At 37.3% G+C, this 17,293-nt stretch overlaps 1 protein-coding gene across 3 annotated transcripts in view; it reads left to right on the plus strand.

Annotated features, from left to right (window-relative positions):
• Positions 1 to 17,293, plus strand: part of NRAP (nebulin related anchoring protein) — a 195,688-nt gene that overhangs the window by 54,928 nt on the left and 123,467 nt on the right. For 2 of the 3 annotated variants that reach the window (XM_053692702.1, XM_053692703.1), the window contains exons 8-11: positions 4,610 to 4,717; positions 7,979 to 8,083; positions 12,134 to 12,238; positions 16,197 to 16,313. In XM_053692702.1, the coding sequence (XP_053548677.1) occupies positions 4,610 to 4,717; positions 7,979 to 8,083; positions 12,134 to 12,238; positions 16,197 to 16,313 (435 nt within the window). The remainder of the gene's footprint in view (positions 1 to 4,609; positions 4,718 to 7,978; positions 8,084 to 12,133; positions 12,239 to 16,196; positions 16,314 to 17,293) is intronic. The other variant, XM_053692704.1, reaches the window with a different exon arrangement.

The following is a 17,293-nucleotide window of genomic DNA, read 5'->3' on the forward strand; positions in this document are numbered from 1 at the left end:
TTTGATTTAGCCCTCTGTAATCGATACAAGGTCGCAAGCCGCCATCCTTCTTACCCACAAAAAAGAATCCAGCCCCTACAGGAGATGAGGAGGGTCGAATAAAACCTCTGGCCAGATTATCTTTGATGTATTCTTCCAGAGCTACATTTTCAGGCCTTGAAAGTGGGTAAGTCTTGCCTCGAGGATAGGGAGCTCCAGGGAGGAGATCAATGGGGCAATCAAATGGACGGTGAGGAGGAAGACGTTCTGCTTCTTTCTTAGAAAACACATCGACAAAATCTTGGTAAGGCATAGGTAAAGAACCAGTAGTGTCGAAAGTGAGAGCAATAGTGAGTGATGCCTTGGTAGGTTCTTGAAGACAATTAGTATGGCAAGAAGACCCCCAAGAGGTGAGTTCCCCATGGGTCCAAGAAAAGGTGGGGTTATGCAATTGAAGCCAAGGAAGACCCAAAATTATAGGAAATTGAGGAGTAGAAATAACATCAAAACATATCTTCTCACAATGAAGGACTCCGACGGAAAAAAGTATGGGTTTAGTAGTAAACTGGATGAATCCGGAACCCAAAGGATCTCCACTCACAGTAGAGACAGAGACTGAAAACTTTTTTCTTATCAAGGGAATTGTGTGAGTATTCACAAAAGTGGAGTCAATGAACACTCCTCCTGCGCCAGAATCGATAAGAGCTTGGGTATGTATCTTGCTACCACCAATTTGAAGAGTCACTGGAACAAAAAGTTTATTATAGAGGGAATGAACTTCTTTATGGCTTAACCCAGTTCCCTGGACAAAAGTTAAGCCCTGGCTTTTACTGGCCTGGTAGGACAATCTCTTAATAAATGCCCTTTAAGGCCACAGTATAAACACAGGCCAAGAGAACGTCTTCTTAAACGCTCAGTTTCTGTTAATTTTATTGTTCCAACTTCCATAGGTTCAGCTTGGTCAGGAGAGGAAGAAGTATGCGTTACTGGGTTAGAAAAACGAGGAGCCAGACGATAAGGGGTTCGAGTTGAAGACTTCTGATTTCTTTCTCTTTCTTGTTGACGTTCCCGGTATCTAGAATCGAGACGGATACAAAGATTTATCAAGGATTCAAGGGATTCTGGAAGTTCCCGATACACCAATTCGTCTTTGAGACGTTCTGAAAGTCCTTTACGAAAAGCTGCTCTAAGAGCTCCTTGATTCCAAGTAGTTTCAGATGCAAGAGTGCGGAACTCAATAGCATACTGGGACACAGGTTGACCACCCTGTCGTAGGTCTAAAAGAGAGGCTTCCGCAGCGGAAGACCTTCCAGGTTTGTCGAATACGTTAGAGAATACTGAAAGAAAGGTATCCACATCCTGAAGTAAAGAATCATTCTTTTCTAACAAAGGTGATACCCAGGCCAAAGCTCTTCCTTTCATTAAAGAAATGAGGAATGTAATCTTAGAAGAGGGAGTAGCAAAGAGGATAGGACTGTTACGAAAGTGAAGTCGGCATTGATTCAAAAAACCCCTACAGTCTTCAGGATTCCCATCGTATTTGTCTGGAAGAGGTATCCTGGGACTCAATTGTCCTTGTAATTGGTTGTTGGGATTTGGAGGAGGAGAAGCCTCAATAGGATTAGGATTGGGAGGAATAGGAGCAACCAAGCTCTGTAATAATGTAGTTATTTGATCTAGCTTAGAGTCCAAGGATTGTAAGTGGGTAGCATGAGATCCCAGTAATTGCCCCTGGTGAGTCACGGCCATGGATAATTCAGTGGGGTCCATTTATGGCCCGTTTGTATTGTCAGCCGTATATAGTCAGCCCAGGATCTAACCCAATTGCTAGCGTGAAAGATAGAACACACGCTAGCACACTGAGGAATATCCAGGACGTGACCCACTCAGGAAACAAATAAGTAGGATATAAGGTTCTCCCAACAGAAATAGTAACACTGTATATCTTCTTGATTACAGGAAACACTAAAATAATGTCTCTTTAAGCAGGTTACTGGTAAACAAATGATAGTAGGAAATAATGTCCCTTTAAGCAGCAAACAATAGATAAATGCTCTTTCTTTGCAGCTTTGCAACGAATAAGATAATGTCCCTTTAAGCAGGTTAGTAGCAAACAAATGATTAAAGATTCTTCTTTGCAGGTTTACAACAAATAAAGATAATGTCCCTTTAAGCAGGTGATTAGTAAACAAATGAGTAAAGATTCTTCTTTGCAGGTTTACAACAAATAAAGATAATGTCCCTTTAAGCAGGTGATTAGTAAACAAATGATTAAGGCTCCTTCTTTGCAGGTTTGCAACAAATAAGAGAATGTCCCTTTAAGCAGGTGATTAGTAAACAAATGATTAAGGCTCCTTCTTTGCAGGTTTGCAACAAATAAGAGAATGTCCCTTTAAGCAGGTGATTAGTAAACAAATGATTAAGGCTCCTTCTTTGCAGGTTTGCAACAAATAAGAGAATGTGCCTTTAAGCAGGTTACTAGCAAACAAATGATTAATGCTCCTTCTTTGCAGGTTTGAAAATAAGATAATGTCCCTTTAAGTAGGTTACTAGCAAACAAATGATTAAAGATCCTTTTTTGCAGATTTGAAACAAATAAAGATAATGTCCTTTTAAGCAGGTATTAGCAAACAAATGATTAATGCTCCTTCATTGCAGATTAGAAACAAATAAAGATAATGTCCTTTTAAGCAGGTATTAGCAAACAAAGGATTAGTACTTCTTCTTGCAGGTTTTAAACAAATAAACAAGCAATGTCAGATAAACAAGGGAGATCAAATCCAGAGAGAGGTTCCTAGGAAATGGTAGGGAATTCAGGCACAGGAAAATCTCAGGAGGAAGAGTTGAAAAAATCAACAGAGTACTCACAGATCCGAAGACAGGATTTTACAAACGGGCCCCAAACAATATCTCCCGCCGAGATTTAAAGGATGAGAGAGAGGTCCGGCATCAGAGGGAGGTTCAGAAAATACGTCACGTTGCTAGGCAACGTGACGTAAACACAACAGGAGAGCTCCGGGAGCCGCAGTGAGGCGGCGATGAACGGAAATCGTGACACGGATCAGGTTCGCCAGACCTCGCTGAATACGGAGAGCAATACGCTCTTCGTATTCAGCATTGCACCAGCAGCTCACAAGAGCTGCTGATGCAACGCCGCCCCCTGCAGACTCGCGACCAATTGGCCACCAGCAGGGGGGTGTCAATCAACCCGATCGTACTCGATCGGGTTGATTTCCGGTGATTTCTGTCCGCCTGCTCAGAGCAGGCGGACAGGTTATGGAGCAACAGTCTTTGTGACCGCTGCTTTATAACTTGTGTTTCTGGCGAGTCTGAAGACTCGCCAGAAACACGGCCCTTCAAGCTCCGTACGGAGCTTGATAAATATGGGCCTTAGGCTATATTAAAGTGAATGTAAACTTTAATGAATTAAAGCCCAGTATTAAATAATAATCTTAAAAACAGGGGCACTTTAAATCATTTAAGTTAACAAAGATGCTTATTTTTTTAAAATACTTTCCTTTGCATTATGGTAAACATAGCGCTGATCCTCCGCCCGCATCTGTTGCTTTCATTACCATATAGATGACAAATCCGGCTTCCTCCAATTGTTGCATTGCCCCACAAGCTGGATGCCAAAGGGGGCACACACTAATTGGAGGAAGCCAGATTTGTCATCGTTCTGCTAAAGAAAGCAGGAACTGCAGGCGCAGGCGGAGGATCAGCGTTATATTTACCATAACACAAAGGTAAGCATTTTAAAAAGGGATAAGCTTAGGGATAGGGCTATGACTAGGATTTAGAACAAGGCTAAGGTAAAGTTAGACAAGGGATAGAGTTAGCATTAGAGTTAGGGTTAAGACTAGCTCAAGGGATATGAAACCCAAATATTTTCATTTGTGATTCAGGCAGGGCATACAATTTAAAAAAAAGTTTCCAATTTACTTCTATTATAAAATCTGCATCGTTGTCATGATATTCTTTGTTGAAGAGATACCTAGGTAGGTATCTGGAGCACTGCATGGCAGAAAATAGTGCTGCCATCTAGTGCTCCAGCAAATGGATAACATTTTTGCAAAACTGTTGCCATATAGAGGTCAATTTACTAAAGTGCGAGCGGACATGATACAAAGTAGCGTATCATATCCTCTGCACATCGATAATTGCCAACAGCATATGACGTCAGCATTTATCATTGCACCAGCAATTCTTGTGAACTGCTGGTGCAATACCGCCCTCTACAGATTCACAGCCAATCGGCCGCGTGCAGGGAGACAGGTTATGGAGCAGCGGTCTTTAGACTCACCGGAAACACGGGGCATCAAGCTCCATACGGAGCTTCATAAATTGACCCCATAGTGTGCCTAAAATGGGTCGACTCTTAAGTATACGTCCCTGCTTTTCAATAAAAGATACCAAGAGAACGTAGAAACATTTATAATAGAAGTAAATTAGAAAAGTGTTAAAAATTGCATGTTCTATCTGAATAATGGAAGAAAAAAAATTGGGTTTCAGATCCCTTAATCATCTAAATGAGTGAGAAGCCCCCCCAGATGTTGAGTCTGGTGTAATGTGGAAATGTAACATTATAGCTACAAATAATTATTTGTATTCCCATGGATGTGATTTCTAGGCAAAGTACACAGAAGATTATGAAGAACAGAAAGGAAAGGGCAGCTTCCCAGCAATGATAACTCCAGGCTACCAGATAGCGAAACGGGCCAATGAGCTCGCCAGCAATGTAAGTGCAAGCGACTAAATGACAACTGGTGTCTAGAATAGCACTTACTGTATATCACTGATTACTTAAATAATATTCATAGAGCCCAGCACATCACCATAACAATATACCTATCATCATTACAATTCCCTATCTATTAAAGGGACCTGGAAGTCAAAACTATACTTTAACGATTAATGCAGTGCATAATTTAGCCATCTGGGGGCAGTAAATGCAACATTGCTACCATAGACTGCTAAAGACACGTTCACGCTCTTAAGCTCCTATCATCCTACCTAGGTTTACTCTTCAAAAAAGGAGACAAAGAGTACAAAGTAAATTTGATAATAGAAGTCAATTGGAAAGTTGTTTAAATGTGCATGCTCTATCTGAATGACGAACATTTAGTACTGAGATTAGTGCCCCTTTAAATGTAAATATCTTATACTTAATCTGAGTCATTTTAGGATAATTAAGACGAATAAACGCTGTTTCATCAAGTGCCATAGATTTTTTTCCATATAATGTCTTTTTAGTGTAAATCAAATATTATTTTCTATCGCCTAGATTACAAGTCTTGCGTTAGCCTTAAAAAGCAGCGTTAAGGGGTCCCAGCGCTGCTTTTTAACGCCCGCTGGTATTACGAGTCAGACAGATACAGGTGTACCGCTCACTTTTTTTCCGTGATTTTCGCATTCCGCAAATCCCCTTACGTCAATTGCGTATCCTATCTTTTTAATGGGATTTTCCTAACGCTGGCATTACAATTGCTGGAAAAAGTGAGCGGTAGACCCTCTCCTGTCCAGACTCCTACCGCAATTAAAAGTCAGTAGTTAAGAGTTTTATGGGCTAACGCCGTAACATAAAACTCTTAACTAAAGTGCTAAAAGTACACTAACACCCCCAAACTACCTATTAACCCCTAAACCAAGGCCCCCCCATCGCAAACACTTAACTAAAATGTTTAATCCCTAATCTGCCGACCGGACATCACCGCCACTTTAATAAATATATTAACCCCTAAACCGCTGCACTCCCGCCTCGCAAACACTAGTTAAATGTTATTAACCCCTAATCTGCCGGCCCTAACATCGCCGACACCTACCTACATTTATTAACCCCTAATCTGCCGCCCCCAACGACGCCGCTACTATATCAAATGTATTAACCCCTAAATCTAAATCTAACCCTAACACCCCCCTAACTTAAATATAATTTTAAAAAATATAAATAAAATTACTACAATTAATTAAATTATTCCAATTTAAAAATAAATACTTACCTGTAAAATAAACCCTAAGATAGCTACAATATAACTAATAGTTACATTGTAGCTAGCTTAGGGTTTATTTTTATTTTACAGGCAACTTTGTATTTATTTTAACTAGGTAGAATAGTTATTAAATAGTTATTAACTATTTAATAACTACCTAGTTAAAATAAGTACAAATTTACCTGTAAAATAAACCCTAACCTAAGTTACAATTACACCTAACACTACACTATAATTAAATTAATTACCTAAACTAACTACAATTAATTACAATTAAATTAAATAAACTAAATTACGTAAAAAAAACAAACACTAAATTACAGAAAATAAAAAAGAAATTACAAATGTTTAAACTAATTACACCTAATCTAATCCCCCTAATAAAATAAAAAAGCCCCCCAAAATAAAAAAATTCCCTACCCTATACTAAATTACAAATAGCCCTTAAAAGGGCTTTTTGTGGGGCATTGCCCCAAAGTAATCAGCTCTTTTACCTGTAAAAAAAAATACAATACCCCCCAACATTAAAACCCACCACCCACACACCCAACCCTATCGGCCAGAAGAGGACATCAAGACCGGCAGAAGTCTTCATCCAGGCGGCATCTTCTATCTTCTTCCATACGGAGCGGAGCAGGTCCATCTTGAAAACATCCGACGTGGAGCATAATCTTCCATCCGACGGCGACTGAAGAATGAAGGTTCCTTTAAGTGACGTCATCCAAGATAGCATCCCTTCAATTCTGATTGGCTGATAGAATCAGCCAATCGGAATTAAGGTAGGAAAAATTCTATTGGCTGATACAATCAGCCAATAGAATTGAGCTTGCATTCTATTGGATGATTGGAACAGCCAATAGAATGCGAGCTAAATCCTATTGGCTGATTGGATCAGCCAATAGGATTGAACTTCAATTCTATTGGCTGATTGCATCAGCCAATAGGATTTTTCCTACCTTAATTCCGATTGGCTGATTAATAAGTGTAATATTAGGGGTGCTTAGACTCGGGGTTCATGTTAGGGTGTTAGGTGTAGACATAACTTTTATTTCCCCATAGGAAACAATGGGGCTGCGTTAGGAGCTGAACGCTGCTTTTTTGCAGTTGTTAGGTTTTTTTTCAGCCAGCTCAGCCCCATTGTTTCCTATGGGGAAATCGTGCATGATCACGTTCAGCCAGCTCACCGCTGACTTAAGCAACGCTGGTATTGAGGTGAGATGTGGAGCTAAATTTTGCTCAATGCTCACTTTTCTGAGGCTAACGCCGGCTTGCAGAAAACTCGGAATACCAGCGTTGTCTTAAGTGAGCAGTGAGAAAAAAAGGCTTGTTAGCACCGCACACCATTACCAACAAAAACTTGTAATCTAGCCGTATATATTTTATAAGTTAATGAGACAACCTATGAATGTGATTCTTCTTTTTCTATTGCAGATATTAGTATGCTAAAAGTATACTTTTCATAAAGGGATAAATTAGCAATTTTGCTGAATATCCAGAGGGATTACTGGCCAGATGTTTGTGTAACAAACTTATTGCTAAACCCATTTACAAAGCATCAGTGGATAATTCAGTGTATTTAAACTTTTCAAATAAACTAATAAAATTCACTGATGCCCAGCAAAGTGCAATACAATCTATTTCCCTTAGGGCGGACAGCTGGCTTCATGTCATTTTAACCTGACAATGTCACAGCTGACACTTACTTGTATTTAGTTCATGTACATTTTCTATCCCTGTTTTCTATAATACATTTTACAACAGAAATGAAAACTTGCACCGTCTACAAAAATCATATATTCAGTTCATGGACATTTTTGACCTTAAAAGTACAATCTCAACCTTTCCATTTCAGTCATCATATTTTATTAGATAGTGGAGATGAACAGTCTTTTCTAGATTCTTCTAATCATGGATAATGTTCCCAAATGGCATTCTCAATAGTATCAAAGGTGAAGAACACTGACACGTAATATATAATGTGACATTGTCTCTACTTATCCTTGTGCCAGGTAAAATATCATCAGAATTATCAAAAGAAGATCAAGGGGATTGCAAACCAGACAGCTGTGACAGATGTAGCTTTTAAAAAACAAAATACAGATCAGTTGTGTGAGGTATGTAACAACAACCAAAAGGGACTGATACACTGTTGCAAATCTTATTATGCCATTTTTACCTGTCAGTCAAACTGAGAGTGGCAATTCCCTTCTTAGTTTTTCTTTTACTTTGCATAAAGTAAAACAGAAATCAAAGGAAGAAAAGTGCACTTTTGATAGTATCTTAAAAGCCAAACAAAGCCTTGGGGAAGGTGTATTGTGAAATAAAATGATCTTTGGACTGGTCTGTACACTACCTTAAGCTCCTTACGTGCAACACATGGTTGAATTATCTTACACTGAAAATGTGACTATGATCTAATATTACCCCTCTACCTATTTCTAGTTGCAATATCCTAACATCATATCTAGTCTCTCTTGTTTCTCAGGCCCCCGTGTTACACTATATATTCACTATAGCTCATACACTAAATAATAGAGGTGTGTAGGCAGTATATAGATGTGTGTAAGCAGTATAGCTCATACACTAAATAATAGAGGTGTGTAAGCAGTATATAGATGTGTGACAGTAAGCAGTATATAGCTCATACACTAAATAATAGAGGTGTGTAGGCAGTATATAGATGTGTATAAGCAGTATATAGCTCATACACTAAATAATAGAGGTGTGTAAGCAGTATATAGATGTGTGACAGTAAGCAGTATATAGCTCATACACTAAATAATAGAGGTGTGTAGGCAGTATATAGATGTGTGTAAGCAGTATATAGCTCAAACACTAAATAAAAGTGAGGTGTATAAAAGTGAGGTGTATAAGCACTCTAAAGCCCATACACTAAATATTATAGAGGAGAGTAAGCACTCTATAGCTCAGACACTAATTAATAGAGAAGCGTGTAAGCATTTTATAGCACATACACTAAATATTATAGAGGAGAGTAAGCATTCTATAGACCATACACTAAATAATAGTGAGGTGTATAAGCACTATATAGCTCATACACTAAATAATAGTGAGGTGGTAAGCACTCTATAGCCCATACACTAAATAATAGTGAGGTGTATAAGCACTCTATAGCCCATACACTAAATAATAGTGAGGTGTATAAGCACTCTATAGCCCATACACTAAATAATAGTGAGGTGTATAAGCACTCTATAGCCCATACACTTAATAATAGTGAGGTGTATAAGCACTACATTGGGGCAAAAAAGTATTTAGTCAGCCACCAATTGTGCAAGTTCTCCCACTTAAGAAGATGAGAGAGGCCTGTAATTTTCATCATAGGTATACCTCAACTATGAGAGACAAAATGTGGAATCAAATCCAGACAATCACATTGTCTAATTTAGAAAGAATTCATTTGCATATTATGGTGGAAAATAAGTATTTGGTCACCTACAAACAAGCAAGATTTCTGGCTCTCACAGACCTGTATCTTCTTCTTTAAGATGCTCCTCTGTCCTCCACTCATTACCTGTATTAATGGCACCTGTTTGAACTTGTTATCAGTATAAAAGACACCTGTCCACAACCTCAAACAGTCACACTCCAAACTCCACTATGGTGAAGACCAAAGAGCTGTCGAAGGACACCAGAAACAAAATTGTAGACCTGCACCAGGCTGGGAAGACTGAATCTGCAATAGGCAAGCAGCTTGGTGTGAAGAAATCAACTGTGGGAGCAATAATTAGAAAATGGAAGACATACAAGACCACTGATAATCTCCCTCGATCTGGGGCTCCACGCAAGATCTCACCCCGTGGGGTCAAAATGATCACAAGAACGGTGAGCAAACATCCCATTACCACATGGGGGGACCTAGTGAATGACCTGCAGAGAGCTGGGTCCAACGTAACAAAGGCTACCATTAGTAACACACTACGCCGCCAGGGACTCAGATCCTTCAGTGCCAGACGAGTCCCCCTGCTTAAGCCAGTACATGTCTGGGCCCGTCTGAAGTATGCTAGACAGCATTTGGATGATCCAGAAGCAGATTGGGAGAATGTTATATGGTCAGATGAAACCAAAGTAGAACTGTTTGGTAGAAACACAACTCGTCGTGTTTGGAGGAGAGAGAATGCTGAGTTGCAACCAAAGAACACCATACCTACTGTGAAGCATGGGGGTGGAAACATCATGCTTTGGGGCTGTTTCTCTGCAAAGGGAACAGGACGACTGATCCATGTACATGAAAGAATGAATGGGGCCATGTATCGTGAGTTTTTGAGTGCAAACCTCCTTCCATCAGCAAGGGCACTGAAGATGAAACGTGGCTGGGTCTTTCAGCATGACAATGATCCCAAACACACCACCCGGGCAATGAAGGAGTGGCTTCATAAGAAGCATTTCAAAGTCCTGGAATGGCCTAGCCAGTCTCCAGATCTCAACCTCATAGAAAACCTTTGGAGGGAGTTGAAAGTCTGTGTTGCACAGCAACAGTCCCAAAACATCACTGCTCTAGAGGAGATCTGCATGCAGGAATGGGCCAACATACCAGCAACAATGTGTGACAACCTTGTGAAGACTTATAGAAAACGTTTGACCTCTGTCATTGCCAACAAAGGATATATAACAAAGTATTGAGATGAACTTTTGATATTGACCAAATAATTATTTTCCACCATAATATGCAAATAAATTCTTTCTAAATCAGACCATGTGATTGTCTGGATTTGTTTCCACATTTTGTCTCTCATAGTTGAGGTATACCTATGATGAAAATTACAGGCCTCTCTCATCTTCTTAAGTGGGAGAACTTGCACAATTGGTGGCTGACTAAATACTTTTTTGCCCCACTGTATATAGCCCATACACTAAATAATGGTGAGGTGGTAAGCGCTCTATAGCCCATAGGTGGTAACCGCTCTATAGCCCATACACTAAATAATGGTGAGGTGGTAAGTGCTCTATAGCTCATACACTAAATTACAGAGAGGTGTGTAAGAACTTTTTATAGACCATGCACTAAATATTAGAGGTGTCTAAGAATCCTATTGCCCATGTACTAAATAATTCAAAGTTGTGAATGAGTTTTAAAGAATGAAAAGCAATTGGTTTATTTTCTGACTTTTGACTAGTACCTTTTTCCTCTGAATGGCAAAGTATTGTTGTGTACAAACAGACACACACAAACACATTCACTTGTACATATACACACTCATATACACACATATATTTGTACATATACACACTGACATATACACACACTTGTACCCACACATAGACATGCAGTTATACATATATACACACACACACACACACACACACACACACACATATATATATATATATATATATATATACACACACACACTTATACACACTTATACACACACACATATAGACACACACACATATATATATATACATATACACACACACATCTATGCATATATACACACACACTTATATACACACACATATATATATATATATATATATATATATATACATATATACACACACACATCTGTGCATATATACACACACGCACTTATACACACACACATATATATATATATACATATATATATATATATATATATACATATACACACACACATCTGTGGATATACACACACACACTTATACACGCACACATATAGACACATACATATATATGTATATATATATATATACACACACACACACATCTGTGCATATACACACACACACACACACTTATACACACACACACACACACTTTTATATATATATATATATATATATATATATATATATACAGACACACACATCTGTGCATATATACACACACAAATACATTGTAACTGAAGGTAATTTTGTGAGGAGCCCAGTGATAACATTAGATGCCTACAGTATTAGATTTTGGTAGTTAGAAGCACCTCTATTGTATCTATAATGGATGTAATAGGTACCAATTAGAAAGACTTTGCACACACAGAAGTCTTCCTTATACAGCTCCTCGTCACCCACCTGGCCCTTCTATTCATGTTGTAATTTGTATTGATTTACGTGATATAAAAACTGTAGTGATAGTGATTAAATTCTATAGAAATCCCTTTTTCTCTCAATGCTCACTACAGTATTTTTATAATAGTAACATAAATGTGTGTTTTTTACAGGATTACACAGAGGAATATGAAGAATATAGGGGTAAAGGCAGCTTTCCTGCCATGATAACGCCGGCATATTTACATGCCAAGAGGGCCAATGAGATTGCAAGTGATGTAAGTACTCACAGAAACAGGGGGCGCTACACCTCAAGTTCATAACAAGCTGAGAACAAAAGTAACTACAAAACAGCTTCATTCCTCTTCTGTTTTTTCTTTGTAATTTTATTGTTTTGTTTTCCCCAAAAGTAAAAACAGAGATAAAAACACACAGATAAATTACAGATATTAAGAAAATAAGTTACTGATACAGTTCTTTACAGAAAGGATGGTTGATTTATGGAACACATGCAGTAAGCAGTGTTAATTTCGTCGACTAAAACTAGACTAAAACGAGTATAAAAGTAAAGAAATTCTGATGACTAAAATACGACTAAAACTAAAATGACATTTTAGTCAAAAGACTATGACTAAAACTAAATCAAAATTTGCTGACAAAAACATTTTATAGAAGGTGTTATAATCAATCCATATGCAATTACTGCTCTTTTGTAAAATTTACGAAACTTAATTTTATTAAATTTTAAGATAAATAAAGACATGTTATATACCACAACAGTTAAATCTGTTAAATCTGTATTGCATGTTCAAACCTTAATAACATAAATAAAATCAGGTTAATAAACCTTTACTCCAGGAGTATATAATGAGTTTGGAAGTTCTAGAGCAGTGCTAATATTGTTGCCGAAACGTTTTTGAATCTGTGAACAATCAATTGATTCTTCCTATAGAAAAAAGCATAACCCATGAGTATGGGTTTAAGTTATGCTGTGCCTGTGCTAGCTGCAGAAACGTTTTGTTGTGTTGAGTTACTTACTACTTGTTTTAATTATTAACAGAGAACTGTTAAAGTTTTTATATTGGGTAATATGTGCAATACAGTTTACAGTTTTGTTTTTTTATATTTTAAAGTTGCACTTCTGTTTGTTTATGAAACTTGGTTTTATTTAATTTTAAGTTTAATAAAGATGTTGTATATCACTACGTCTAAATCTGTGCCTGTATTGCATGTTTAAATACCATAAATAATAACAGGTGTTATGTTTACACCTGGAGTATATAATCAGTTTGCAAATGATACAGAAATGCTTAAATAATGCATTACACTTTAACTAAACCCCTTAGATTTTAGTTGACTAAAATCTACTGGAGATTCAGTCAACTAAAACTAGACTAAAACTAAAACAATTCAGATGACTAAAATACGACTAAAACTAAAATGGCATTTTAGTCAAAAGACTAAAACTAAGACTAAATTGAAACTTGCCGTCAAAATTAACACTGGCAGTAATGGAATAAAAATGGCTGGAATATGCATAAATAATTACCCGAATAATTCTCCAGAACAATGAAGAAGATCAGCTATTTCATAGTTACATTTCCTATACATGTAGTACTCTGTAGCTAGTTTACCAAGCCACTGGAAACAAGTTAAAGGGACAGGAAACACAACATATTTATTTCATGATTCAGATTGAGCATATCATTTTTACTTGATCTAATTTACTCTATCTAATTTACTTAGTTCTTTTGTTATCTTTTGTTGAAAAACATACATAGGTAGGCTCAGGAGCTGAAAACTTGCTGCACATACTGTAAATGCCACTTGTCATTGGCTTACCGATGTGTTCAACTATCTCCCAGTATTGCATTGCTGTTCCTTCAATAAAAGATACTAAGAGTATGAAGCAACATTTTAAATATAAGTAAATTGGACATTTTATTAAATTGTATTCTCTACCTCAATTATAAAATAAACATTTTTAGGTTTTTTGTTCCTTTATGGAGAACCAAATTGTATTTTTCTGCATTTAATTATTGGGAGTACTGTATTGATCTCAAGCATAACCCCAGAGCCACCATTGATCACAAGGTTCAATTAAAGGGACATAAATGACCACATTAAACTTTCATGATTCATATTTTCAATTTACTATTTTTTTTAAATATAATTTATACTTTTGGTATCCTTTGGTGAAAAGCATATCCAAATGATCCATTTTACCTGCTGGTGAGTATTAAATAGTGTACAAAGAACTCATATACCTTTATTTTGTCATTTGAAATAGCTGCCTTTGACCATTGTATCTACACCTATACTGTCAATTTAATTACATTAGTACTGGTTATAGAAAAGCTATGTAAACGAGAATGTACTGAGGAAAAAAAACACTCATTAGGGTGAGTGAGAGAGGTACTAAAAAGTTTTCAATTCTCTCTATGTATTGTTTTTGTATACAGCTAGGTATAAGATTATTTGGGCCTTTGTGTGTGTGTGTGTGTATGTATATTTATAAAGATAATGAGGTCTGGTCTCCCTGAAAGGTCAGCTCATTAACTGGGTTGTGGTGTCAATGAAAAGAAACAGTCATTTCATATACAAAAATAAACATAAACATGTTAAACTCTGCAGCTATTATAGCAAGTCATTAAAAACAAACTAAAAAGACACAAAACCCAATAGTTTTTTTTGTGATTTAAACAGAGCATACAATTATTAAAAGTTTTCCATTTACTATCTTGATTTGATTTTCATCTTTTATCTTGATTTGTTGTCTTCTTTGTTAAAGAGCATACCTAGGTAGGTAGTGTGTATGTGTCTTTAACACTACATGGCAGGAAAACACTGCTTTCACATAATGCCCTTACAAATGTATAACATTGTTAAAATATGCTGCCATATATTGCTCCAAGCTTGTGCACACTTCTGAGCCTACCTTCCTGCTTTTAAACAAAGGATACCAAGAAAACGAAGTAACTTTGATAATAGAAGTTAAAAGCTTTTAAATTTGTGTTCTCAATCTGAATCATGGTTTCATGTCGCTTTAAGGAGAAACCAACTTTACAGTACACCCTCCCTTTAACCTTTAGACTACACTTATATCTTCAATATTGTGGTGGTTAAGGTGTTAATAAGTTGGGGGTCATTTGTGATGGGTCGTTGTATAGCGGTTAGGAGGTTAAGGTCAATAGGTTAAAGAGTTTATAGTGGTTGGCTAAGTGGCATTATAGGGGTTAATAGTGTAGTGGGTAGCTTGCAATGGGTGGGTGGCAGTATAGGGGTTAATAGTGTAGCGGGCAGCTTGCAATGGGTCTGTGGCAGTTTAGGGGTTAATAGTGTAGCGGGTAGCTTGCAATGGGTGGGTGGCAGTATAGGGGTTAATAGTGTAGCGGGCAGCTTGTAATGGGTGGGTCGCAGTTTAGGGGTTAATAGTGTAGCGGGTAGCTTGCAATGGGTGGGTGGCAGTTTAGGGGTTAATAGTGTAGCGGGTAGCTTGCAATGGGTGGGTGGCAGTTTAGGGGTTAATAGTGTAGCGGGTAGCTTGCAATGGGTGGGTGGCAGGTTAGGGGTTAATAGTGTAGCGGGCAGCTTGCAATGGGTGGGTGGCAGTTTAGGGGTTAATAGTGTAGCTTGGTAGTTTGTGATGGGGGTCTGGCGGTTTAGGGGTACATAGTATAGTTTAGTGCAATCAGACTAATCTTCACTTTGAGTACAACGTTATATAAAATCTTTATTTAGTTTTAAAAAATGTATTTCATGATCCAGATAGAGCTTACAATTTTAAACAACTTTCCAGTTTACTTCAATTATTTAATTTTTGTTGTTGAAAGGCATACCTAGGTAGGCTCAGGAGCTTGAAGCTAGTTGCTAATTGGTGGCTGCACAGATACACCTCTCATTATTGGCTTACCAATGTATTCAGCTAGCTCACAGTAGTGCATTGTTGCTCCTTCAATAAAGGATACCAAAAGCATGAAACAAAATTGATAATAGAAGTAAATTGAAAAGTTTTTTAAAATTGTCTGAAGAATGAAAGAAAAATTTTGGGTTTTATGCCCCTTTAATGTCTTTTAAAACAACAGATGGCAATTTTTAGCAAGCTCATCCCTATCTGCCTATATAAAAAGTTTGTTGCTGATAACCATTGCCCCCCTCAGAAATTTTTTTGAAATATGTTGTATAAACCATCTTAGAAAAGAAAACATTTGCTGACTTTCTCCTATAATCTTTCAGATTAAATATAAAAAAGATTTTTCAAAGATGAAAGGAGCAGCCCATTACCACTCGCTTGCGGCTGAAGACAACTTGACAATGAAACAAGCCCAGAGCGTCAATAAGCTGGCTAGCGAGGTAAGGCGATAATATGGCGTTAGTGAGGTAGGGCAAAATAACAAGACGCAGGCTGTTCTTTATATGCCAATGAAGGGCTCACTTCCATTCAGGTGACAAAGTTTAGAAACTGTTGGTAAACACATTTATCTTCATTAAAATCTATGGAGAATTATTATGTTACCATCAGTTTCCAAATCCCTCAATGGAACTAGGCCTAAGTTGCATATGATCATATTACAATGTGCATTTGTTTACTGGGAAAAATATGTTAAACTTTTGAAAACACCTTCAAGGGACACTGAACCCCAATTTTTTCTTTCATGATTCATATGGAGTATGCAATTTTAAGCAACTTTCTAATTTACTCCTATTATCAATTTTTCTTCGTTCTCTTGCTATCTTTATTTGAAAAAGAAGGCATCTAAGCCAAGGAGCCAGCCAATTTTTGGTTCAGACCATGGACAGCACTTGTTTATTGGTGCTGTCCAATCAGCAAGGACAACCCAGGTTGTTCACTAAAAATGGTCCGGCATCTAAACTTACATTCTTGCTTTTCAAATAAAGATACCAAGAGAATGAAGAAAATTTGATAGTAGGAGTAAATTAGAAAGTTGCTTAAAATTGCATGCTCTATCTGAATCACAAAAGAAAAAAATTGGGTTCAATGTCCCTTTAATTTCTTACAGCAAGTGATTGGTTAACCTTACAAAGGGGTAAAATGTGTAGTCCTAATATATACACCCTTGTTCAGTGCATTGACGAACCAGGAATGACATATGTACATATCCTCCAATCCAAAACTGCCTGTAACTGCTGAATATTTCCATTCTAGGGATATGTTCATCTCTGTTTTCTAGATCTTTTTGTCCCCAGCATATTATTTGCAGAAAAATCATTGTTTTAGGTTTAACAGCAGCAGGAATTTAGAGCTAATTTTAAAGAACAGTTGGATATCATCATGTCTTATAGCTCTCATGTTGCCTGTGAATGCATTTACT

This window comes from Bombina bombina, chromosome 9 (genome assembly GCF_027579735.1).
Source record: "Bombina bombina isolate aBomBom1 chromosome 9, aBomBom1.pri, whole genome shotgun sequence".
NCBI classification, from domain to species: domain Eukaryota; kingdom Metazoa; phylum Chordata; class Amphibia; order Anura; family Bombinatoridae; genus Bombina; species Bombina bombina.